The sequence below is a fragment of the Nestor notabilis genome, unplaced genomic scaffold (genome assembly GCF_000696875.1).
Source record: "Nestor notabilis isolate BGI_N333 unplaced genomic scaffold, ASM69687v1 scaffold818, whole genome shotgun sequence".
Classification (NCBI taxonomy): Eukaryota; Metazoa; Chordata; class Aves; order Psittaciformes; family Psittacidae; genus Nestor; species Nestor notabilis.
The window spans coordinates 1-27,071 of NW_009939383.1; the positions used below are offsets into that span (position 1 = coordinate 1).

General features: G+C 41.7%; 1 protein-coding gene across 1 annotated transcript in view; it reads right to left on the reverse strand.

Annotated features, from left to right (window-relative positions):
* Positions 1-13,378: 13,378 nt before the first annotated feature.
* ALKBH8 (alkB, alkylation repair homolog 8 (E. coli)) overlaps positions 13,379-27,071 on the reverse strand; it is a 41,235-nt gene continuing 27,542 nt past the window's right edge. The window contains exons 8-11 of the mRNA XM_010019807.1: positions 24,206-24,360; positions 23,137-23,402; positions 15,120-15,269; positions 13,379-13,939 (exon numbers count right to left, since the gene is read on the reverse strand). Of these exons, the coding sequence (XP_010018109.1) occupies positions 13,379-13,939; positions 15,120-15,269; positions 23,137-23,402; positions 24,206-24,360 (1,132 nt within the window). The remainder of the gene's footprint in view (positions 13,940-15,119; positions 15,270-23,136; positions 23,403-24,205; positions 24,361-27,071) is intronic.

Here is a 27,071-nt window from a genome sequence, read left to right on the forward strand (position 1 = left end):
GAAGACGGGGATTAAAAGTCACCCTCAAGCAGTTGTAAGCTGCAGTTGGCCAGCAGTGTTTCTGACAGGGCTGCTGTATCTGCGGCGAAGCAAATGTTTTTCTGAGACATGGATTCTCTGGGATGATCAGAGCATTATTAATGTGCCTGGCACCAAATGTGTTCACAGTTGGCAAGTAATTATTTAGGTAAAAGTCTAGCAAGTGCTTGGGTAATTTGTTAGCTGTTTGCATGGACAGTATGTTTGCAAAGTGATAATGGTAATTTGATCATCATCTCCATGGGGGTATTAAGTATGTCATCGCATTTGCATTTTTGATCAATTTATGCTATGACAGTTAACATCACCTCAAGAAGAACCTGCTGTAGATCACCACCAGGTAGAGCGTGAGAACTGATGGAGCTTCGTAGGCACCATTTAGAGAAGCAGCACGTGAACCCCCCTTGGGGAGACATTTACGAAGCAGACAGATGGATATAAAAGACATTCCAGCAGGATTGACTAATGCTATGCTCAGTCCTTAGCTGTATGTAGTATTTGGTGTTATTCCCGATATCTGTAATCTTCCACATTTTAATAAGGCAGTAATGTAAATTTTCATTTAAAAACACATTTCCAGTCCTCCTGGTTTTAGGAGATAAACCGTAATGCAAGTACACTCTAGAATCTCAAAAGCTGAAGAACAATAAAAACCAAAAAGCTATTTTATAAACGTGATCATCTGCTGTTGGGGTTTTTGAGAGCTGACTTTAATTTTGAAGTCAGCAATTAGGGAAAGGGAGACATAATTTAATCCTATTTCCTCTCTTCCACCAAGAGGAGGATTTTCCCAGAGGAAGCAGGCAAAATGAAAGTATAGTTTTATTTCTTTCAAGATCGAAGTATGTCTGAGAGCTCCTCACATGCTCAGAAATCTCCGGTGAGCCTAGAGAACAAGTCTTTGGTACATCACTTTCAATGGGCAGCTGGGTGCCTCTGTTCAGTTGTCTCATGTCAGTGCCAAAATTAAACACACTAATAAAACAGACGTGCTTCAGAGATACTGATCTTTGCTGAGCTCCAGCAGGGAGGCACTGACCTTGCAGAGTCAATTATGGGTTCCCATTTAATGGCACATTTTACACTTCCTCTGAAAGAAGCTGGTGACTCTCCAGCTGACCTGTGTTATAAACCTGCTGCTAACCTTCGCTGCTTGCCTTCAGCGCTCTGTGACTAAGTACATTTTGACCTGCCTCTATCAATGTCTCTGTAAGATGTCTCACCCTTCTCACGTCTCCATCTTACCACACACTTTGGTGTCATCAGCAAACTTGGTGAGGCTGCTTCCCGTCCCGTCATCCAGATCACTTATCAAGATGTTGAGCAGTGTGGGGCCCAGTATTGATCCTCAGGGACCCCACTTATGACAGCCTGAGTAAAAAACATTGTGTCTGAAGTCAGTGCCATAAAATGGTAGAACACTTTACTCAAAAATCAATACAATAACAATGCCTGGATTATTAGTTGGTCACGCCTGAATTGTACACTGAGCACCTGAGCTGAAAAACCAGACAACTTTCTACCATCCATCAAAAAGAGTGCCCTGGCAGCAACAAAAATCCCCCATGACACCGAGGATCCTGACAGCCTGCCTTGGGAAAGAGAGCTCAGCTTGCAGTGAAAACAAATGAGCATGCTGGATTGAAGAATGATTCACCCATTGTTCCATGTTCAATAGTAAGTTGTTGTCTGCCCCTAAGAGAGGGTTATTTCATTAATTTGCTCAGCTATTCTAAAAGTGAGTGCTCTCTTCAGCTGTAGCTCAGCAGACCAGGGGGATGGGGTTTAGAAACATCCATTTTCCCTCTCCCCACCCCAGCTGTACTAAAGAGAATCTTGCATTTGGGAAATTCTTTAGTGACAACTACTACTACTAAATGTTTTGTGAGGAGGCTCTTACACATATGAAATGACATGCTTTTGGTTTTAAAATGAGGTTAAATCGTCATTTTGCTTTTGAAAGGTAGGTCAGTTCCAGAAGCCAGGTTGTAGCCCAGTCCCAAAGACAGTTGTAGCAGCCCATTAGTTACAAGAGCAGCAATACCTCAAGCTGATATTACAGATACTTCGTACAGAGAAACTACAGCCTTTGGCTGCTCCAGAGACCTTGGGGATGTCTGTGTTCTTTTTTCCTGCTGTTGCTCAGTCCAATGCACTCTCATATAGGCAGCACCCAGCAAACTAAAGGAAGCTGCTGCAACACTCCCAGCTGGACTCCACATGTGAAGTATCATAGGAGAGCCTCCTCCTTTCATTTCAATAGAGAATCTAAAACCACATGGGGATGGGAGCGTGTCTTTCTCTAATGAAATGGTGAACACTCATGGAAAAATATTGCTGGGACCAGTGAGGATTTGCTGCATGGAAGTGGCTCCAAGGCACTCCCGCACTGTAACAATAATTGTAAAGAGAATTTAACTGCCACAGAGAGCGTCCAATTTTCACCCCACAAGTCCTCAAATTACCTTTCATTTTTCTCTTTTTTTTTAATGCTACTGTGTTAAAAGGGAAGAGTAATTTCATATCAAATTCTTGTACCAGCCCTTGACCCAGAAATAGCTATAAAGACTGAGTAATGTGGCTGACATCCCAAGCCACCATCTTTGTCACTGTTCTTGACTGCAAACCCCCTGAGGTGTGTAACGCTACCAGCTTGTCTTGCCACTCACCTCAGTTTCAAGCACAAATGCCCCTCCAGGCCCCTTTACTGCAGACACACAGGCAACACCAAGCAGCAGATCTTGAAGCATATGTCGAGATGTTGGATACCACCGAGTCAGAAAAGAGATCATACAGTGGGAGGATGTTGCAAAACGAGTGGTTGGGATCACTCAAAGAATCACCTTCAGAGATACTAGCAGAAGTGATTTTAATATAAACTTATACAAGTGTGATTCAACAGAATTCAATGGCAAGGTTCACTCTACTGCATACAAAAGGAAATTGTGTCAGAACTGGTAACGATTTATACAGAAATGGACTAAAGTGACGTGTACAGAAACTAGGGATATAAAGGAATAAGGGAGATCTTCCCATTGAGTCACAAGGTTCAGACTTGACTCCCTTGCTTTCTAAACTCCTGACAGAGCCTAGGTGCAGCTGAATCCAATCTTAGTCTCAGACCTGGGCAATGATTTATGTCTAATGGAAGAAATAAAGGAATAAGGAAACTCTTCTGTTGAGTCATGAGCTCAGACTAGATCCTCTTGCTTTCTAAACTCCTCCTTAGAAAGGAGTCTAGGTTCAGCTGGATCTGGACTAAGTCTCGTAACAGTCAATGGTATTCATCTAAAGGGTTACAAGTATCATTTAGCAGCAATTTGCAGTTTTAAGGTGAATCACAAGATTTCTAACAACGCTTGATTATTAAAGCTGATATACATGCACTTGCAATCAAATACCTAAACCAGCATACACACTAAGATAGATATATAGGTGCATAATTATGCATATAAATATATATTCATATTTATTCAGATGCATAATGATCCTGTCACACAGGAATAGTGCCTTATAAGGTCTTTATGGCTTATAAAGTCAAGCACATACTAGACAGGGTGAGAAGGGATTTCTGCCCCTGTATTTCCTCCTACCTGTTCTTTCAGGAGACTACCTTGCTTGTCTGCCTGGCCATGTGTATTGACTCATCTGAGAAGATTATTTGGGAAGAGCAGAGATGAGGGAAGAGCTCTGGCCATCCTAACAACACTCCTACTAGGGATCCTGGTGTGATAAGTGTAGCTGTGGTCTGCAAGCTGACTCCGTGTCTTCCAGGTTTTGTGACAGAACCGCAGGAGAACAGGAGCAGTGCCATAGACTGCAGAATTATGTTTATTTAATCTGCAAGATATCAACAGAAACAGATTAATCACAGTAATTCATCTAACTCAAAACATACAAATACGATAAATCTTCATAATCAGCATTGATTCATTAAAAGGGATTGGTACAAATGTGTTTCATTGCAGAGCACCTTCTAATTTACATCCTTGCCACGTACAGCCTGAGACCCAAGAAACGTGTGCAATAAACAGACATGCTTTTTTTAGTGCATTGTTAACAGCACTGCGTCAGAAAGAAGGGTTAGAGATATTTCTGTAAGACCAAGAAGCAAAACTCAAGCCCAGGTTCAAAAATATGCCTCCCATTGACTGACACAAGAACCATTCATGCGAGGCCAGGGTCGGCTTTAATGAATGGCGTGCTAAATCACTGCTTTCACTGAACCTGTTTGCAATGCAGAATAAGGTGATATGGGCTAGACATATCTTAGTATGCATTTCAGTCTCTTTTCATTTCATTTTAATTGAATACAGACAATGTGATGCTCTGACTCCTTTAGAAATGTTGCTTCTTTGTTTGAGGCTTAAATTAACCTGGATGAGGAGACCATGTTACTTTGTGAGTAAGCAGAACAGGAAGTACTGTAACTGTTTTCCTCTGGTCCATGTAACTGTGACGTAAGTCTAGCCCAGGGGCAGCATTCTTGCAGGTGACAGCCCTCTCTTGCCAGTGCCATAGGTCTTAAACCAAACCACTTACCAGAACCAGATGCCTTTCAATGCTCTGTGTGGAGCTCTCTCTGCAAATAACAGTTCACAAAGGCCAGAGCAGAGAGTGCTGATGGTGGAGGAGAGTCTAATTTATTTCTTGTTAATTAAAGACAATACCAGACTGGTTGGAGGGCTCAAAAACACTTCTTACGCTCTGAATATCGATGCTAGTTTCCAGTGTCTTTGCAGTAATTTAACTTCAAGACAATTTGAGAGGCAGCAACTTGAAGGAAGATGGGAAACCAAACAGTTGGGCCAGGTGATGTATATCCTCATTCTGGTGGCCTGGTGAGATGAACTCCAAATAAAACATCCTCTGATCCTTCCTCGGAATATGGGGTGCAGAATAAAGAAAGTGAGATGTGAAGTGAACCTGCAGAGCAAAATCGTTACAGTAGCAATAAAAAAATGAGATAGGAAGCATTCCTTGAATAAATTATGCTTTCTTGAAGGGCAAAACCCCTTCAAGCATGACTCCTTCAAGAAAAGTGTCATGCTGTAAACAGGTTCTTCTGGTAAATTAAAAACAGCATAAGGCTATTTACTAAAGGGCTTTATGTCAAAATTTCCCAGCCGGAGATGCCTAAAGAGAACTTATTTTTCAGGAACTAAGAATTGATCTCAGAAAATTCATGTAGACTTAAAGCTTAATTGTTAAATTCATAGAGTAATTCCTTTAAGCTCTATGGAAGTCAGGTCTTTGGTCATGCTTGATCCTCTGTGGATACCTAGGACAGAGAGAGGGTTCAAGGACTCATCCAAAAAATGAGCAGAATTTGGACAGTATTGAGGCTTGTGAGTAATCCAGCCCCCAGAGTGGTGCAGACCTGGTGATGAGCTGACCTGTTCTTCAAGGCTCCATGGTTCACATCTCACAAAATTCCTTCACACAGAGCCCTTCCCAGGATGGCCAATATCCTTTTAAAAGCCAGTGCTTGATTAAAAAAGATTTATAAAAGGAGATATTTAGAAGTACAAAAAGTCCTGCAGTGAGGAGCAAATAATCTGAAGAGATTATTTGAACGTGAAATATGAAGTATTAGGACTTTCAAGGGACTTAGGCATGGCATTACTTGTGAGTCAAGAGATTATTTCAGTGTTGGTCTATTAGGAACTTTGATGTGGGTGAGAGTTTGGAGGCCGTGAGGACAGAGACAGGAGGCATTCATGAAGGTGCAAAGATGGACAGCACACACAAACAAGGCCTCAGAAAAGGATGTTGTGCACAGAAGACTAACTTGGAAAAGAAGAGAAAGAAAAATAGCAGTTCTGTGTTGCTAGATTTAGAGAGACCAAAAGAACATATTGAGACTATGCACTGTGTGAACCAGTTTTGGAAACTAAGCAAGAGACAAGGAGAAAAAAAAGAAGGATGAACAACCTCTTCTCTACTTCTCATAATTGCCATGTTTAACCAGAAGGATAAGGCAGTGTGAAAAGCTGTGGAGCTTCGAAAATGGAAAACTGAAGGCAGGATTTGCCTTCCAATAGCAGGAGTGCAGGATTCACTGTAATTGTTCTAACAGAGCTTTAGATGTTGTCTGATTGCAACTTGAAAGATCGCTGACGAGAACTGCAGCATACTGTAAAGGACTCTGTCTCCCCGAGATAAATGCTTTAGCAGTTCCTTGGCTGAAAGTTTGTACTTTGAACTCACCCAAGGGTATGAGAAGTCTGACATTACGGTCTGATGTGTAAGCAGTTAAATGTGGTGAGAAATGTACCTCTCCATCTCCTGCTCTGCACAAGGCATCAAAGATGAACGAGCTGAGGAGATAGGATGGCTCAGCAACACACCATGAGCTATTTTTGATGTTAATAATTTCTAAACTCTGTCTAGGCCTCAGAATCACGTCAGTTTTGTTCCAGATTCTGAACAAGACATCACATGAAGAGCACAAAATCATTTACAAAAATCTGTATTTCACACTAATTTATTCTACTGTCTTATGCTTTGGTTCAGTAGTTCCCCTTTTAATTAAGATTTCAGTAGGAACGTAAGACAAAGACATAACTAAGAATAACTACACTGGTATCATTGATTGTTGTGTTAGAAGACTGCTGCTTGTCTGCATACCAATGATAATTAGTTTTGTATTTGTGGATGAGACTACATCCATCAAGATAAGAAGAGAGAAACAGTGTCAGACCTTATGGAGTATATTGGGAGGAGGGAAGGGAAAAAGGGGAAAAAAGGAAAAAATGGGAGGAAAGCGGGGGGAGCAGGCCAAGCAGGAAGGCAGGCTCACTCAAGGGCATGCACAAAGTGATTAGAAATGCAGGAAGCTCAGGAAGGAAAAGCATCACCAGAGCAAAGGAAGGACAGATTCCAAAACAAGAACAGATGACATTCTCAAAGATAGAATGAATGTCAGTGGAGATGAGGCTTCAAAACCTTAGCTAAGTCTTAATTTTGCAGCTGTCTGAAGGAGACAAATATTTTGCTGCTGACCTGAGACATGGGCTTCAACATCAGTATCTTTTTAAGTGAGGTGAGATGGCCCAGCTTAGAAATCTGTATCTAGTTTGTCAATGAGAGCACCATCAGGCACTGGAAGAAGCTGTCTGCACTCAACAGGCATCTCTGTAGCAACTATCTGGTGAGAAGGCAAGCAAGAGAAGGAACGTGATTTAGTTGTGGCCACATGAGATGTCAGGTGTGGCCTTTCAGAGCAGTTTGGACAAAGCCATGCAGTTCTGATTCTGCCCCAGGAGGACACACATCAGTTAATGCAGGGCAAGTTATTTGCATAATACATTAGGGTCCAAACGCTGCTGTCGTCACTGTAATCACTTCATATAAAGCACATTAGCACACATAAAAGAGATCTGCAATGATGAATGAAATGTCTTTCCCTCTTTTCTCCCCAATAAATTACAGAAAACTATAGTGACACACAGAAAGTGATAATGACAAGAAATCCTCAACTGCAGCAGCAAGAAGTATACACAAAACAAAGCACACTGGAGACAGTAACTATTAATCTTCTTTAGTATTTCTAGACAAATCTTTACTCTTTCTCTTTGCAAGAGGAAATTGTTTCTGTGATATTTACAGGCGTAACATATCTGAACTGGAATTCTGAGACTGAAACTCATCCAAATTCTGTTAAATCTGAAAATCTTGTAGTGTATGGAAAATATTATTACTTTAACTCTCTCATAATGTTTGGCATGGCTTACCATCATAGAATGGTTTGGGCTGGAAGGGACCTTAAAGACCATCTAGTTCCAACCCCCCTGGCACAGGCAGGGACACCTTCTACTAGATCAGGGTGCTCCAAGCCCCTGTGTCCAGCCTGGCCTTGAACACTGCCAGGGATGCGGCAGCCACAGCTTCTCTGGGCAATATGCCAGCGCCTCAGCACTCTCACAGGGAAGAATTTTGTCCTCATATCTAACCTAAATCTCCCCTCTGTCAGTTTAAAGCCATTCCCCCTTGTCCTGTCACTACATGCCTTGGTAAAAAGTCTCTCTCCAGATTTCTTGCAGGCCCCATTAGGCACTGGAAGCTGCTCTAAGGCCTCCCGGCAGCCTACTCTTCCCCAGCCTGAACAGGCCCAGCTCTCTCAGCCTGTCTTCATATCAGAGGTGCTCCAGCCCTCTGAGCATCTTCGTGGCTTCCTCTGGACTCACTCCAACAGGTCCACGTCCATCAGGGGAACACTTTGTGCAAATGAGAACATTTGCTGTATGCAGTGACAGCTGCATGACATCCATTTCTGGCACGCAGTTCCCCCAAAATTCTCATTGCCATTCACTTTATATAGAGTATGTCTGAGCTCTGCTCAGGAGAGATTTTCCTACACAGCTGACTTCCCGTATTGTTTTCAGAGGTTCTCTTCATCCTGTATGCACACCAGCACCTTCCTGTCATTCAGACTGAATGCTGTTTCTCTTTCCTATATTCAATATCTCTGACAGACATTTACTTTAATTGTTACCACTGGGATCATGCCATTTAAGTGATCACTGTTAGTCTCTACCCTCTGCCATCAAGCTCTACTGATAGTAAGCTGTAGTTTCTATTCACCAAGTTCTTCCATATAGCATCTTCTTACAATCTTTGCTTTTTTGGCTCCTGGAAGCTCAGAGATACCTTGATCAAGTCATGAACCAGTCATAGCATGGACAGATGTGAGAGACCTGGCTCTGTTCAGGCTGGAGACGAGCACCCCATACCAGCAGCCAGGCCCAATTTGGACCCATCATGTAAATGTAGTATAAATAGTGTCCCTCTGCCCAGGAGATCCACTGCTTTCAACATGAAGTACCACTGGCTTCAATTGGCATCGGCCTACTGGTCTGTTTGTCAAACCTCACTAAAATACTGCACTTCTGAACAAGTCTGCAATGTCTCTCAGACAAGGATGAATTATGCTCAGCTCTAGGCAGTTTATTCCTGTACTTCTCAAACCACCGAGTACATCAATTGGGATAAAAGACCTTGACCTAAATATCTGCGTATCCCGTACAGATTAATTGCTTTGTCTGCTACGAGCAGACTGATGGTCTGCAGAATTAAAGGCTGAATGCCTGGCAGATTCTTCTGAACTACACATCTTCCTAAGTCCTCATCCTGCTATACATACCATCCTGCATCCTACCATGCAATAGCTTTTCCAGAAGAAACTGGAATGCTCTTTGCTAACGCAGCGATGTGTGAAATCTCTATCTTGATGTCACTATTTATTCAGCTGTCACTTCTTCAAAAACTTACTATAAACAGGTCGATATACTTGTAGAAAATATGGAGAGATTAGGCAAAGCAAAGCTTGGGAGGGGGTCAAATACCATCTCCTGCTGTCTGGATCCTCAGTACATATCTGCATGGATCCATGCAAGAACCTTGAGCTGGGGCAATCTCATCTGTCTCAGGCCTCCTTCTACAAATCACCTATCTCATGGAATTTTTCCCCATGCAGACATGTCAAACAGAGTTTTCAGCATAGCTGAGAGATGGGATCTGTGGCTTAAGAGAAGACACATTTCAGTCTACCTTCACCAGTGAAGAACATGCCTGAGGAACCAAACCCTGTGTGAAATACAGGCAGAGAGGAGCAGCCAGCTGCACTCACACTACAAACGCGAAGAGCACATGCCACAGAGAATGTACAAAATAAGGCAGAAGGAAACAGGGATAGATGAGGCGAGCAAGGAGTCACCTTGTCCGTGGGACAGGCAGTAGCTGCTCATCGCACAGTGCCCCAGTATTTTCTAGGCATTCTGCTGCAAAGGAGAGAAGTAAGGGGATAAAAGAGTATGTAGTATTAAGCATACAGAAGACAAGGCAGAAGAGTTAACCAAACCCATTTTGGAATTTGCAGAAATATGGATCCCAGTAACATGGGAAAATTGGGGGCTGCACATTGAGACCCCTCCCAGATTCACAAAAAATGGGAAAAAACAGACTAACCAGCCAGTCCAGAGGCTGAAGCTTGGCTTGCCACGAGGGATGGTACTCGGGATCTTTCTGTATTGGCTTTTTATTTTCATGTTTGATAGCCTGTAGTGATAGGACAAGGGGTAATGGGTTCAACCTAAAACAGGGGAAGTTCAGGTTGGACATAAGGAAGAAAGCCACCACACAGTGAGGGTGGTGAGGCACTGGAACAAGTTGCCCAAAGAAGCGGTAAATGCTCCATCCCTGGCAGTGTTCAAGGCCAGGTTGGACAGAGGCTTGGGCGACATGGTCTAGTGTGAGGTGTCCCTGCCCATGGCAGGGGGTTGGAACTAGATGAACTTAAGGTCCTTTCCAACCCTAACTATTCTATGAAACAAAGAATTTACTTAAAATGAAAGTTTCAAGCTTTTTGTATTGTTTCTTGCACATGGAAATTAATTTTTTTCCCACATTGCAGAACTTCACTAAAAACATGTACAAATTTTTCATCACAGATGTTGTGCACATAAAGATCTTGAAAAACCACTAAAAAGAGAAACAGTTCTGAAAAAAAATCCCAGAAAATAAACAAACACTAAATAGAAAAAAAAAATCAGGAAAGGATCAAACTTGAGACTTCTGATGCTCAGTAAAGACTTAGAATGATCACTTGGAAGCTTCACCAGAAATAAGCTCTTAAGTAGATTCTGATGCTTTGATCAAGGACTGACACATAAATCTATCAAGAATTTTTCCATTATATTAAAGCTGTTGGAGACTTTCCAGAAGAGATTGCTTTTCCTACTGCATTCTCCTCTATGGTGACTTCATACAGCCTTGAGGAGCAGTACAAGAGTTCATCTTCGCTCACTCTGCTGAGGCCAGTCCTCCAAGCTCTCTGAAGAGAAGCTGTGGTCCCCATGCAGCTTTTTGGGGCTCTCACTCCGCAAAGCAACAGTGTCAGTGTGCTGTCCCTTGCCATCTGCTGTCCTGACCCTTTCACAGCTAAGGTGATGTTGAGCTCTTCCAGGGAAATCCAGTCCCTCTGAGGTCTGGGGAGTTTTGTCACTGACAATGCTGCACCAGGGCATCAGCCTGAAGGACCTCTGTGAAGTTAAGAGAAGCCCTCAGTGTTTTGCAGGTTTCACTTTTTGCCTGCCCCCAGGACAACAAATCACAGTTTTATACTTGGCTTTAAGCCCACCAATGCTCTGAAGCACTTGTTTAGTCAGGGCAGGACATCAGTGAATGGATGTGTTTGACGCAAGGTCAGGTGGGGTGGCCTGTTGGTCCCTGGAACAGAAGGCTGGGACCTAGGAGGGCTGTGACCCCCAAAGAGCCACCTCTGGCACACCACCAGATGTTTGCCTGCATGTGTCCAGTGCTAAACCAAGGGTCATATTTGGACCAAAGCAAATATTCTCAACTCTCCATCCTGGGTGCACTAAGGCACTTGGAGGGTAATGGGGACACAGGGAGGCACTGACATTCATAGCACAAGCCAGAGCACACAGAGCTCTGCTTTCCCTTTATCTTCCAGACTGCAAGTGAATAACCATTTAAACACATCTGTTATTTAAATAAAGCCAAAAAGGAATATAATTATTATGAAAGCCACCACACTGTGAAACTTGTAACATTTAAATCCAGTTGTTGACCTTAAAGAGTTTCAGCTCATTACACTGCCAGGAGGTACAAGGGGCGAGGTACTGCAGAGGGCAGCTATGGTGGCAGGTAATTCTGTGTTGTAATGAGCTCCTTGATAAACCCCTGCAACAGATTTTGTCAACATCTACCTGCCATCCTCCCTTGTCATTTTCTCCTTCACCACTTGATTCCTCTCAGAGCATCATCCGACTTCAATCAAAGAAATACTTCATAACATTTCCAGGCCTCAGAGGATGTCAGAGTTCTTTCAAGTCTCCCAGTGTCTTTGAAGAGCTGACACACTCCTGGACCAGTGCCTGGCTCACAGCCCTCAGAAAAAAGTTGTGTACTGCACATTCAACTCACACATCAGCATTGCCCAAAGCAGGTGTTGTCCATAACAAAACCTCCTTCCAGAACCAGGACCAGCTGAAACCCATCACCACTGGGCTGCCTGGGACAGGGTGAAACAGGAATGGTGACTGGGAGCCACATGCCAGCACAGCTGCCTTCAACCTGCAAGTCTGAGGCAGGCAGGAGAAGGCCAAGTGTATTCAGCTGTCCTCCAAGTCCCCACATAATTCAGGATGGGGATTTGTTTAGATGCCATTAGTTACAGCAGCAATGACCTGCCTATACCATAGATCTTGCTGTAACTGTGGGCAGTTAATCAATGAAAAGGGCAATGAGGGCATAGCCCAGCAGTACTGGGTTCCAAAGGCACCAACAGCCACTCACCCTGCAAAAGCCAGTTCATTATACTTTGGTTCTGGAAACGCATTGCAGGGGGCACGCTCCTTTGGTAGCAAAGGAGCTGTGTTAAATTGTGCTGGTCATTGCAGGCAATGGCAAAAATGGCCACTGTGAGTCAGCCAGCCCAACATCAGTTTCCATCTACTCCAGCTCTTTGTTCATCTCAAGTACAATAGATACAACTTGTTCCACTGCCAACATTTCAGGGTTGAAACTACCCTGCAGAAAATTTGCATCAGTATTGCCTTCACTTTAATCTTTTCCCTGTTCTTTTTTCAGGGGCATCTGTGCTGTCACTCCTGGCATTCCACGAGCCTTGGTGCTACAGGCAGAGAGCCCTGCACTCACAGGACAGCAGACATTCAGCAGAGCTGGTCAGGGTGTTCCAGCTGGGCAACCTCACACCTCAGAGGAGCTGTCAACACTACAGTGAAGAGTTAGAGAAATCTGGGAAGTGACAGCATGAGTTGTGGGTGCCACAGGGTCAAGGAAGAGAAAAAGGGCTCTAGTATTCCCAGCAGCTTTCCAGTTCCCCTTGTGGAAATCACTATTACCACAACCAAGAGAGTAAATTCCAAACTGAAAGAGGTCTGTGACCCCTGACAAACACCAAAACAGGCAGGACAGAACTTCAGGCATTTTGACTCTTTATCTATACTGCTTCATGTGCCATTCATTCATTCAGCTGGAGCAAGAGAAGAGAGAACAGGCCCTCTGTCTTTCAGAAGCTCAACCCTGGCCATACTGATTTCCATGGCCAGTATTTTCCCACTTCATCCTCTTCACTGTAATTCACGTAAGTAAAATAAACACTCTGCAGAGGAAGTACCTGAGTTTGGCCATTATTTAACATGCACACAGTACTAGTTACTGTTATTAAGTCCATCAACAATCTTTATTCTGCTATTTTAAAAGAGGTAATAGCTGCAGCCTACATTAAAAATACCTTTTGCATGGTAAAAACCAAACAAAACACCACATAGAGTGGAGGAAACACCACAGGCTACAACTTTTCTAGAACCACACACCAGTTTCCCTGATCATAGTAACTCCTTTGAACTCTCACACAATCCAGGGATCTGCACACTGCTTCCAGTTCCCCTTCACAGAACACATGGTAATAGCGGTGGAAAACAGGACTGAGTTCTTGTGATTCCTTGGAGCCAACTGGAAATAACCTTGTATCTATGCTTTCCCCTTTCTTTTTAGAGCCACCTTTCAGGTGCCAGGGAACCAGCAAATCCTGAGAGTGAAAGGAAGTTCTGTTAGTGTGAATGGGCAGTGTGGTAGCTGCCGTGGGCTTTGCATCACAGCCTTTGTCCTTCAGGTCACTAAGGAACTGGTCAGAACATGCTGAGTCTCGACTGCTGCTCAACATTTGATCACTGAGGGGTCTCTGGGCTGTGCTATTATTAATTTCCTCCTCTTTACTGCCATTTTTTTCCTTAAGGTATTTAGACTTCTGGTTTTTGTATTCTTGTTCCATTGCCCAGACATAAATCAGTGCTGTTCCACCAGGTCTCAGAAGCCGGGTGAGTTCACGGATAGTAGCCAGTCTCCTCTCCTACAAAGGAAAAGCAGAAGTGTGAAGCTAATGCATAAACAAAAAGACAGGAGAATGGAATGGCAGCAATTCCTCCTTACTGTCCACCCCAAGATACAATAAAAACCAGAGCAATTGTTTTCTACTGTTCATTTTCATTCATAATCTAGTCTGTCACTAGTTGCAAGCCAGGCCCTTCTCACTGAAACACAGGGTTTTTTCACCAAGAGCTGTCAAGCACTGGAACAGGCTGCCCAGGGAAGTGGTAGAGTCACCACCCCTTGAGGTATTTAAGACATGCAGATGCTTTTAGGGACATGGTTTAGTTGTAGACTTGACAGTGCTGGGGTAACAGTTGGACTCAATGACCTTAAAGGTCTTTTCCAGCCTAAATGATTATATGATTCTCTTTCAATTTGAAAATAGCGCTGTGTTGAGCAGAATTTTCTGGATGTGTCAGCCCAACTGGAAACAACACATGCCTCTTCAAGAAGGTTGTTCAGTATGTAAAACCCCAGATTCAAATCTACCATACCTCATGATACACACTCAGTCTGCAGTCAAAGGAGTCAGATTTAGGGCTTAAACACCAGTCCACTGACCACCTGAACGTAGATATGTCAGCCTTCTCCCTACTTTTTTATATTGAATTTGGAAACATTTGCTGTATTTCAGGTATGGAGAAACCAGTGGGCCCCACCTAAGACTGTAACTCCATGGTCTAGAAGCTTGTTACAATTGCACAGTGCCTGCCAGGAGAAGCTTACACAGCCCAGAGATACAGCATACTAGTGAGTAGTGTCCCATTTGCTTAAAGACGGACAATGAAGGCAGAGAGAGAAAAATAAACCTCACATGAGAGCTGCACAAAATCTGAGCTGGGAAGAATGTACCTCTTTGATTGCCAAAGTAGAGCCCCTTCTCTAGTGACATTAATTGTAAGCAGATGAAAAACAAAACACAAACATCTACATTAAAGGGCATCTGACAAGCAAAAGGAGAATGTGAAGTCTTAAGAAGCAGCAGCTCAACAGCATAACTCTGCTCTGACAACTGCTTATACCAAATGCAAACCTTCAATTTCTCCTCATTTTGTTCTTCCCTTTTGCTTTCATGAGCCCAAACCAGCAGTTTTCAGTAGAATTAGTAGCTGTGCGCAGCCATCCAGCAGTGCAGTGGAGCACAGAGAGGGGCGACTTACCACTGTTGAGAAATGGTGGATTACAGCAATCGAGATGCAGGCGTCACAAGAACCGCTGCGCACTGGCACTGACAGCGCATCGCAGACAAAAGCCTCGAGATTTTTCTCTCCACAAATATCCACCAGGTTCTTGCTGCGGTCACAGCCAACCTATAACAAAGTGTTTCATTAGGCTTTTCATGAGAGGATAATTACAAGACTGGAAAATGATTTTCACTTGATGCTTACAGTAGAGTCATCACAGTCTCCTACTGAGGTAACACAATTTAGTTTAAAATAAAAACAAGAGCAAGTGAGAGAAAAGAGCTCTAAGAGGCATATATGGTTCCCAGGTATAGACAAAAAGAAAAAACCCTGATGCTTTAAAACAAAGGTGGCAGACTGGATATTAGACAGCTCATTAGAGCACCCTGATTTTTAACCAGCTTAAGACAGAACAGGTTTCAACCCAGCTTCTCAAAACTGTCTCTTAAGGTATCCTGAAACCAGCAAAACAAGAGGTGACCTAAACTCAGCATTTTCTTTTCCTTCCAATTGCCATTTGTAACCTGACAACATCTGAAGCAGCCAAATACTGAAATCACAAAAGCTGAATGTGCAGCGTCAAAGGACAATATGGTGACTTTGGTGGCATCACTGCAGTATGTGGCACACCTTCACTAAACACCCAGGTTTCACCATTTCACTGTAAACCAAGAAGTCATCAGGCATAGCCCTGTTTGCCCTCAGTATCACAATACACAAAAATTTAAGCACAGTATCATTTTCCAAGGTTCTGTACAGCCGCAGTGAAGTGACCCCCAGGAACCACTCCAGGACACCTCATAAAACATTTCTTTTTTCCCCTTTGAACCGTGCCCAGTGTCCAGGCCAAAGATAAGAAGGTTTTTTTACATGCTTGCATAAAACCAATAAATCCAAACTGAGCAAAGAGTGAGGTATGCACCACCCTCATTTTCATGCCTGCTGCATACACTGAATACTCAAAACAAGACACTGCTAACCAGATGTATACTGAACTCAGCTTGCATGAGAATATTAAGTTTATTTTTGTTTTCAATAATCAGCAACAGGTAGATAGCAGAAAACAGATTCAGAATCCTAAATAATTACTGCTGACAGTGTTTATTGCATTTGACACAGAAAGAATACTTGATGCAAGAAGAATAGCAAACAACTTGCTCAGGTTAATCAACCCAGCAGAGACAAGAGTACTGCTAAAATTAAAAATCTGGTTTGCAATGATTAATGAAAATATATTTATTTTCCATTATAATTTTGTTTTCTCGGTCCAATTCATTTTAGCTTTTAGCGTTATGTCACAGTTTTGAAGAAAACCAGGATTCTGTTCCAGTCATATGTCCTGAAAGCTTCCAGGTGAGCTGCCTCCTAGTCAGGTCCCTGACTTCTGGTCCAAAGTAAACGGAACAGTTGTGAAAATGCCACCCTGACAGCCCAAGAGATAATCCTCTACACAAAAGCAGTACTATGAATATGCACATATTGTCCTGCCAATTAGCATTAAACAGATGTGGTAAGATCGATCAATCCTAGCATTGCTTTCTTCCCATTTATTCCTTGGCCTCTCTGTGCTTACCAAAGCACTGAGCAAGTAGTGTCATTTATGAATTAAATAAGGATACTCTTGTTTACTTGGAAGAAAACATAAATCCCCACCATTTCACACTGGAAGCCAACTGAGGCATCTTTTAATTACTCTCATCATGGAATGGATTTAGCTGACAACCTGCATGTTAGAGATTCCACACCTCATTACCGGTGCCTTCAACTACTTCTGCAATTAAGACATTAGCATTCAGTATTTACTAAAACTCAAAGGACCAAATACACTGGTGGCAGAAGGGAAATGAATACTTCCAACTTCCAGTGACAACAAGCTTTTCCACAAAGAATTGCTTTGGCCCTGCACATCTGTAGTAAAAACAGGCAGGCTACGGGAACTCAATAATCCCCTCCCAAAATGACCTTGAAGAGGACTACAATGTATGTTGATGAAATCCAATGAACTGAGGATGAGAACAAAGGCATGGCTGCCAGAATGTGAGCTCCTCATTTGCATCTAAATTATATCAAATAATTATGAAGTCAGGCTTACTTGTATTGTCAGACTTACTGAAGTGATTCTACATCCAAAGCAAAAAGGTTCTGTTTTGCGATGAAAATGGAGATCTTGAAATGGATCACTTTGAACTACTCTAAAATAGGTATATTAAGCTAAAACTTGACATAGTTTTAACGTAAACATCATAATAGGTGCTATGCATATATCATAAATGCTGAACAGAGAGTCACTGCAGATATGCCTGGTGCTGAAGCTAAGCAAATGTAGCATCCTCACTAGAATCATCTCCAAATATTTTAAAAGAATTATCACCATCATATTCCTGTATTTTCTAGTTTACAATAAATATGCAATCATTAAAAACCAAAATACATTGGTTTCAGTCATTTAGAAAATAATGAACTAGCACAAAGCAGCTAAGTTCAGTGGTGCAGTGCCAGCTTACAGCTGTAAATGATTTTTATGAGTACACAAAACCAGGGCAGAGACCCCAAAACTCAATTTTTCACAACTGCTACTGATTTCTACATTCTGAAGCTCATGGAAGCTTTGATGTGATGAAGCTTCATTTACAGAAAACAGTTCAAAGAACTGTTTTAATTTAGAACAGGCTTATTTTTATCTAATTAAACATGTAATCAAAACTTTTTTCTTTTTTAATCTCAAAATACAACTGAAATGCTTTGCCAGTTCATCTCTCTGATGTTGATGCTCAGCACAGGTCAGTGCCCTTGCTGATATCTCTTCTAGAAGAGTGGAGAAAGGTAGGCAATTTTCATTAGTTCATTGTCCAAACCCAACAGAATCTAGTACCATCTCCTGGTCAGCCATGCTGTACACATTTTAAGGTTCCCTATTTCTTATTATATGTGAGTCCTCTCAGTCATTTCTTACACCTGTTTTCCCGGTTTTCCAAATCAAATTCCTTGTTCAACTCCCCTAATTTCTCATGTATATCTCAAATAGCGCTGTTCACTATTCAGCTGAATCCACCTTTTAGCAGGTCCCATAAGTTGGTCTACACCTTTCTAGTATTTCCTCAAAGAAAGTTGGCTTCTCAGGTTTCTTACTCCAGGCAGCCATTCCCACATCCCTGCCTTTTCAGGGAGTACCTCCATCCCTCTCTTCATTGCTTTTTTGTGATGTGGACAATGGCTCACAGGAGCTCCAGAGTGGCCACTGACACTGGGGCTCAGAATCCACTTATATTTTTAACAGGGCTTTCAAGCACTGACTTTCATTGTATCTGCATAAACACCTACTACATCCAACTCTTGCATCAACTCAATGTTTTAAGTCAAGGAAATCTGTCTTACTATGGAGGCCTGTCACTCTGCAACTAGAACCCCAGCAAACACAGAACTCACAGAAGTGGCAAAAGCATGTCATCATCCTGGCATACAGCACCCTCTCTCTTCAGGGCACTGGGTAACACAAACCTTCAGACTAACAGAAATATCAAAAAAGAGCAAGATAAAAGGATAAGGGAAAGGAGAAACAAACATAACACCTGTGGTTTGAGTTTGCAGCAGGTCTGTACTGGTTTTCTGGGAATGGGACAATGCACGTAGATACCCCATTCTGTTCCTTTGCATTCCCAGGCACCTTCACCTCCACCATTTCAGTCAGGAGTAGATAAACTAAGTTTCATTAAACCTATCTCATGCAGTGGTTTGGAAGAGATCATTAGGGGGCAAAAGGCACTAAATAGCTTGCTTTGTAATGGTGCTGCAGATCTGCGAGAGATAAATCCTTTTGCAAGCTTAAATAAAACACTAGCTTAAATAAAAGACCTTAAAAAGGTCAGTGCTGCCCACCATGATTTATTTTTTTTCCTACATTATCTCATTATAACTAGCTCTACCTCGTAGAATTAGTTCATTTAAGTATCTGGAAACTTGATTGATTCAGCACATTAGAAACTGATGAAGAAAACCACATCTAATTCTGAAATCCAGCCACCAAATGGAATTCTGTGGCTCCCTGGAGAAACACCTCAACTATAACTAATAGCATGAGAGCCTCAAGGAATCAAATTACATTCCAGCAAACACACACATAGGTAGGAACAGACACCAGCACAGCCACAGCAAGACAGGCAAAGCTCCTTGCTCCAGTTGGTCTGAGTCAGGCCTTTAGCATTCCTTTCACGTAGTGTTTTGCTTTGCAATTGCGTACAGCCAGGGCGTCTGTGGAAGTGCTACGGCTAAAACATGAAGTTCCTTTCTCAATGACAAAGCATCAGAACCAAGCTGAGCAACTCAGTGTTCATTCTGGTTTTGTGCTGCTGTTGCCCAATTCATTCTGAGCTCTCTTCCCACATCTTCCATCATTGTAATAGCTACGATTCTTTGAGAGAAAAGGGCAGGAAAGGTTCTTCCTGCCTCGCCCTCTGATCCCTAAGATACACTGAACTTGCTCCAGGTACACTTCTACCAATCAGTTTTGTCCTTCCTGCTTTTTACCCACTACTATTAAGTCCTTTGGGGAGGAATCTGTTCTCAATCAACAGGGACCCAGTGACACTAAAACCCGCCCACCATTATGCAACCATACAGCAACAAACATTCACCTTCGCTCTTCCCCACACCCTAGCAAAATCAAACTTGTATACAGTTCCAGTGGATCCCAGTAATGCAGAAAACAGAGATGCACATCTCACAGCAAAAGGGTGTCTTACAAGGTCATGTGAAATAAAAGCTACATTACTGATTACCACTGAATGACACACATTACAGAGATAGGAATGTCTGTATTAAAACAAACCATTTTGGTTCCTGTAACGCCATCACTTTTATTCCTAGCATAGGTACTCTGACAAGGAAGAATAATTTCTTTATATATAAAGGCAAAATACCTATACAATGGCACTTTAAGTTGTTTGTAACTGGATTTCCCACCAGTTTACCAGTTCAATTAAAAATGTAAACCACAAAATTGGAAGGCTTCAATGTCCTTCACTCACACCCTGGGCACTGTAAGGATGCTGAATGTTCCTGTGGGGATTTACACACCTACCTGAACACTGGAATCTCTGAGACAGAGCTAAAGCTCATAAAAATTGATGAGATATATTGCAATGATGTCAACTGACTGTGGAATGAAACCCTTGTGGCAATGCGAGGATGGGTAAGGCTGAACCTTAGCATTCTGTAAAAGTAAAAGCCCTCCTTACAGATATGAATATTAAGCTTAAAATCACTTAAATATGAAGTGTTAAAATAATTTCCCCAAATGTGGTTGGGTGGGAAAAGGATTGTGTAAAAACAACCCTAAAACCATTTCTCTTTTGCACTCACTCAAATAATAAAGAAGCTGGATGTGACAGAAAAAGTAATCTGAAACTTTATTAAATTCAATCTTTCTCCAGCCTTTGTCCTAATTACATCAGACTTCGATTCCATCTCTCACTCAAACATTCTTAATCTGAATCCGTCATGCAGTTGCTGCTCTTTCACTATGTCAGATAAATGCAGCCATGACAGTGCTGTCATTTTCATTGAGTGTAGATGGACTTATGTGCATTTCATTCTCACACAACAATACTCAAGTAGATAAGGCTATGTGTAATCATCCAAAGAAACTGAAGCAAATACAATAGTATAGGCCACAGTGAAGACATTTTCAGACAGTGCCTGAAGCTGAAAACCATCAAAAGAGCTACCATGACTTTGATCTACTATTGTTAGTGCTGCTACTTAAAGTATCCTATCTTAAAAAGTATAGCAGCCTTTAGAGCACACTGCCTGCCTCAAGTTTTCAGTATTTCTGAGTCAAAACACTCCAATCTACACAGCTAGACTAACAGTGGTCTACCCACCCCCTAAATAACTCCCAGTTTCACAGCACTGCTCTATTGCTTTATTCCTGGTGGGGCCCAGACTAAGAGCTGCAGCGCACTGTGCATAAAAACTTATCAAGAGCCACAGCAACTGCTGTGAGGAAAAGGCTGCAGTAGTTAAGTTTCTCCCTGGATTTTATGCCCCCAAGTCAAGAGGAGTAAATGAGGGAGGAAACAGATGCACTCCATCTAGCAATCACTCCCCTTATCCCATCAATGCACCTGAAATGCAAAGCGTGTTTTGTAACCCCTCAGCTCCATGCAACAGCCCACAGTAAAAGGAAGTAACACAGTCCTCTTCTTGAGATACCTTGTCAAAAGCTTAAAATATCTGTAAAGACGATATACACCCACTCTTCTTTAACCACGCTTTGGCTGACAGTTAAAAATATAGTAGAAAGAAGGAGTCACATCCACCCTCCTGGGACTTGGTGCTGGCCTGCAGATAAAAATAAGCAAATGCAATGTCTAGAGTCTAGCTCCAACCGGGAACAACTAGCTGTCACCAGCAGAAAAAACAAAACGTCAAGGGAGGCCAAGTGAATGAAGCTGTTCCCAGATCCTGTTTTTAAAACCGCCTCAGCTGCTTCTTTAAGTTTCCTACTTTTCACTGTTGCTTTTCATGTTTTGCATTTCTCCTGCAGGTACATATGAAATGAGGTAACTCCTAAAGTAACAGAGGAGAGAGGCTGTCTTTCATCTGACTGCCAGTAGATCTTTCTTTCCTTTAGTTGGTTAACAGTGGGCTCCCAAAGCAGACTGGTGCTGGTAATTTCTGAACACAACATCTTGCAGATTTCACCTTAAAAATCTATCACAAGCCTATACAACAGCATTTTACTAAATTCATTCTGGGACCACGTGACCTTCATGGTACCCTGATAAACTTTTCTCCTCTCTAGTTAGGCTTGCTGATTTTTCTCACAGGAGAAAGGAGTGCAAGAATGTACTGAACATTCATAATTATACTCAGGCTACAGCAGTAAGGAATAAGCATGCCTACTTACAAATCAGTTGATTTTGTTCTAGCTTATAAGAACAGTTATAGAAATAAATCCATTACTAATACAGACAAGGTTGTATCAACCACATAAAACTTACGGTTTACAGTGGAATATAAACAGCAGGACAGAAACTCCTGAGACAGACAAACAAGTCTGACTTTTATTATTAATAATGAATGTTTTGCCTTACACAGAAGTTTTCCAGCCTGGTGGATTTCAAAGTGTTTCACAGTACAAGCACATGAAAGATCGAGGCAATTCTAGAACGGGGAGAGCAGATACCATAATGCACACCTTTCAGATTTATTTTGGGTAAAAAAAATCAGGAAGTTTGACCCTTGCAAAAAATACTTTGAAATATTTGCATGTGCTTTGAAATATCTCTTGGTTCATATTTGCATGTGCTTCATATCCCTCTGATAGGAAGGGAGAGAAGTAAAGCTGCTCTAGATACAGACTGAGGCAGAGAAGGTGATAGGAACATAAGCAAGAACGATGTCAGAACTGTCTAAAGTGAAGAAAAGGGAGTGAGAGACAGGCCAGAAATCCATGCAGAAGTTGAGAATCCCCCATGAATTTTATGTTGTCATATTTACTGGGTCTATGAACAGAGTCAGAGGTGGGACAGCCAAACACAACATCATTCACAGATGAGTGTCACCACCAGGCAAATGGGAACTGAAGAGACCATATGAAAAGTAGTGCTGCTGGAGATTTCAGGGACATGTACATTGCATTCCTCATGCTCCACCCAAGTGAAAAACTCATTGGAAGCATTCAAACTGTTCGTCCATTTTCCCTTTTAATAAGTTTAAACAACACCAACATAAAAGGCTAAAGCATCCATTACAATTTTTTTTTTTATTAACATGCTTTGACCTGCAAAGCAAAAGTGGCTTTGAAAAAAGAAGGGTAATGTGCATAGTGAATGGATGTGGAAACCTGACACAACTGGTAATCGATCTTGGATTAGGAAACAGCTTTCTGTTCCTGGCACTCTTCCCACAAGTGAAGCTCCAACATGCTACAAATGCACGATGGAATAAACACTAGTACCAATGAAAATGAAGGAGAGTAGCTACTACTTACCATGTATAAGTCCTCGTTGATGCCCAGATACTTCCCATTACCACAACCAACATCAGCCACTATTGATCCTTTTGGTAGGGACCTGAGAAACTCCACAATTCGGGGCCATGGGCTATGCCTGGTACTGCTGAAGTGTGTAGCAATCTCTTCATACACCTTGTGTACATATTCTTGCTCCAGCTTAGAGGCCTCCATCTCGCTGTGAGGAAACGAAGGCTGTACCCAGCTTTGCTGTCCTTTCTGGCTGTCACAGACAGATGGGTAAACTAGATATAGCAACAGATACACAAAAAATATTTTGTTAAAGTAATTCCTTGTTGATTGAACTTATTTAGCAGAATAAAATTAAAAGTGAAATATTAAAATGCAAAAAATGCTTCATTCCTCCTTTACCTTTTTAAAACTGAAATGCAGGTTGAACTGCAGAAGTGTTTGATGACCTTAAAACAAGCAACCTGCCCACATGTATCACAGGTTGTTTGCAGTGATCATTCATCCTGCAACATTAACAAGGTTTATGTTTTCAGAACTGAGACAGTGCCCTTAATAACAAAGATCATGACATTGTTGCAATTCAGCTTCTGAAATTCTCTTCTGAGAGCACAAATGGAATTCCATGTAATTATTGAGCCACCTATCTACTATATTCTGTCCTGCCCTAAGGCACTTACATGGCTCTATCATTGCAGATCTGACTGCTTCTCCTCTAATGTGCTTATTTTCACAAAATTGCAGTCCTCTTCAAATAAAAACCAACCAAAACTGACTGAAACATGAAGAATAATAGCTGTTTCTATTCTGCTACATTATTTCAGCACTTGAGGTCCCAGTAGAAATGCAAGATTCCAGATTACTTGCCCAGCTCTGGAACAAGCCAAACGTCCTGTATAGAGCAAGCACACAGATGCAACCAACTCCAACGATATAGTACGCCTAACCCCGAGCTGTTCAGGAATGGCTACCAGGACTGCCAAAACTACGCAAAGGGATAAACTGGTTGGTTAATAAAATGTTGACATATTGGCAATAAGTAACAATTTTGACTTGAAGATCACCTACAGACACTTACTGCAATTGCAAGGGCTTCTCCTTACTTTCCTGAATGTAAATGATGTCCTTGTTTCCCTTCGATTCAGTGTTAAATCTCCAGCATCAGCAGTGATAGTTCCAAGTTTCTGCCCAAGCTCAGATGCTTGAATGACATCATATTTTCGGGGTGCAATCCTAAAACAAAGTAACATAAAAGAATAATTCAATTTGCATCAGAAAAAAAACAATCCATCATTATAAGAAGGCAATTCTTACATACTGTGACAAGTGTGATTATAACACTATTTAATGTACTGCTGCTTCTCAATTTTCAACTTACTCAATTTCAGATTAAAAAAAAAAGGAGCTGACACAAACTAATGATGTTAATTAAAATGTTATTTGATTGCAAGTAATTATACCTCCCTCCTTTCCCTTTCCTTCCATAAAACTTTGATTGTTTATTTTCTTAGGACTTATTTTTTTAAATATTTTCTATAAAAATATGTACTTGCTAAAGATAAAATAGACCACTAGAAATGGTGGCTGTGGGTATAGAAGCATAGAACTGGCTGAGCAGATTGAAGTTTCTTGTTGAAAATAGGCCTCTATAGTGAATTCTGCTTTGCAACAGAATTGCTTTTCCATTTACTCACAACAGAAGATGCAAAGAATGCAGCACTTGGGGACATTTGCTAAAATGCCTAAAGGGAAAAACTCTGCTGTAGATCTTTCTTGACCAAAATCTCTCAAGCAAACTGGGAACAGAGCTGCTTAAGCTACTTCTAGATTTGGCACGGATCTTAATGGAATAGAAAAACAGTTTGCAAGGACAAAATTCACGAGATGAAAGTGATTTGGAACTTTCTTGAGGTGACAAAAGTTTCAAATAATTTTATTGAAAGTTTTACATTAATGCACCAAACCCAGGAATTTTTAACAGCTCTACAAATGAATCTCTCTCAAAGTTGAGAAAAGGAAAAAGACAAAGTACTGTGTGAAACACATCATGAAAGAAAAGAAACAGTTGCACCCACAAGTAGCTTTCTATCACTTGCACATGGGAAAAAGTAGATACTCTTGGGACAAAATGAAAACTCTTCAGGGAAACAGCTTAGCACTTCAAAGATGGTACTGTCACACTGAAGCACTTCCTGAACTTACATCATCAAGGAGATTAATGCCAAAGTTTCCTCAAGAAAAACAAAACAAAACAAGAAAAAACATCTCTAAGGAACTGGCCTCTCAGTGAAGCCCCTTCAGAGCTGCTGACTTCAAAGTACCTGACCCCCAAGAGAATAAACTCTCACTATAAAACTGAGTTCCATATTGGTTAGCCAAGTTTAACCCTAATAGGTTGAGCCAAAAGGGGAGTTGGGGCATGGGGAAGTGTCTTTATATCTTTTAATAAAGCGGAGCGTTTAGCCTCATCTCAAACTTCTAGTGGAACCTTCCTGCAGGTCATACGAAACTGCTGACCAGCGCCTGTACTTAACCAAGAATGATCCAAACGCTGAGAGGCAGCCTGCACCCTGATCAGCGTTTCTGTACTTTGCTGTAAGCCATCTTTTCTACTGCTGGGAAGCTGATCTCTTACCCAGCCACAGGGAAAAAGCATTCTGGTCCTTTCTGTATGGAAATCAGGGAGCAGCGTATTGATGATCCATCTAGATGTTGCAAAAAGGAGACATGGACCAGCCCCAAGAATGGAAATCTCCCAAAGTCAGCCATGGAAAGGATGGGATCTAATAAGGAATTGCCTTGTTCATGGCAGATAATGAAGCTATGATGAAGTAATCACCTGAGAATGCCCAAGACTCCTTTTACAGAACTTCAAATACTGAGTTTGCAGATTTTCTATTTGATTCTCTTTTGTACCTGCAGCAATAAGCTAAGCATAGCAGCTAGTATTTCCAGAAACAATCTTTTTCAAGGTTCAGGTTTCAACTTCTATAATTTCCTTCTGCCTATACATATTGCCTTTGGCATACCTGATCCAAAAGGAAAAGCTGTGGGCTGAAAAGAAAGAAAGGAAATGGTGAAGCTAATTGCACTACAGTCAATTCTTTACCAGCTCAGACTCAGAGGACTTTCACAATGCAAGAACTCTAGATAAAGGCTGGGCTAAAACCAGCATTCTCAATGTCAGACACTGCATACCCTCTTGCCTGGCAGCGTTGTTTTACTGTTGCAGTGTCAGGAATAGTGTTTTGCCAGGCTATATCCAACCAAAAATGAACCTCATCAGAAATGCCGTAATTTTACTTTCACCTATGAGACAAAAAGAGCACTTATCTTTTGCTCTCCTTGATGTCACTGTATAAGTTATTTCTTAACCATGTTTCTCTTTCAGAAAGAACAGAACAAAAAACCTTTTCCTGCAAACTTTGTCAACAGGGTCAAAAGAAAGTCTCTAATTCCCTTGGCATCTAAATATACACACTGAAAACATTTCCAGAATAATTCCAAAACTGAACCTTTTATTCTCAAATTGGACTTCTGAGGAGTAGATAAAAGGCATCACAAGTGATCTTAAATACATCCTGACGTTATGTGTGCAAGTGAATTAATTGTGCTTGCTGGATGATTAATCTTGCAGATTACAATAGTATTCCCCATTGGCATGATGGAAAACTTACTCCAGTTGAGTATCTTATCTGGGATCATCACTTTAACTCTATTTATGTCACTGGTTCTCAAAAGACAACCACCACTTGAAGGTACAAGTAATGATCTCATTCCGATTGTTAGAAGGCAGGTTATACTACTCCAACTTGAACACCTGCTGGCAAGTATTGCAGGTGGTGCTCTGTGTGCATCATTCCTTCTCCGAAGTTTGGCTGCCCAGGGCCAGCACTGGAATAGCAGAGCTAGTGGCCTTGGAGAAAGCTGTCATGAAAAGAACC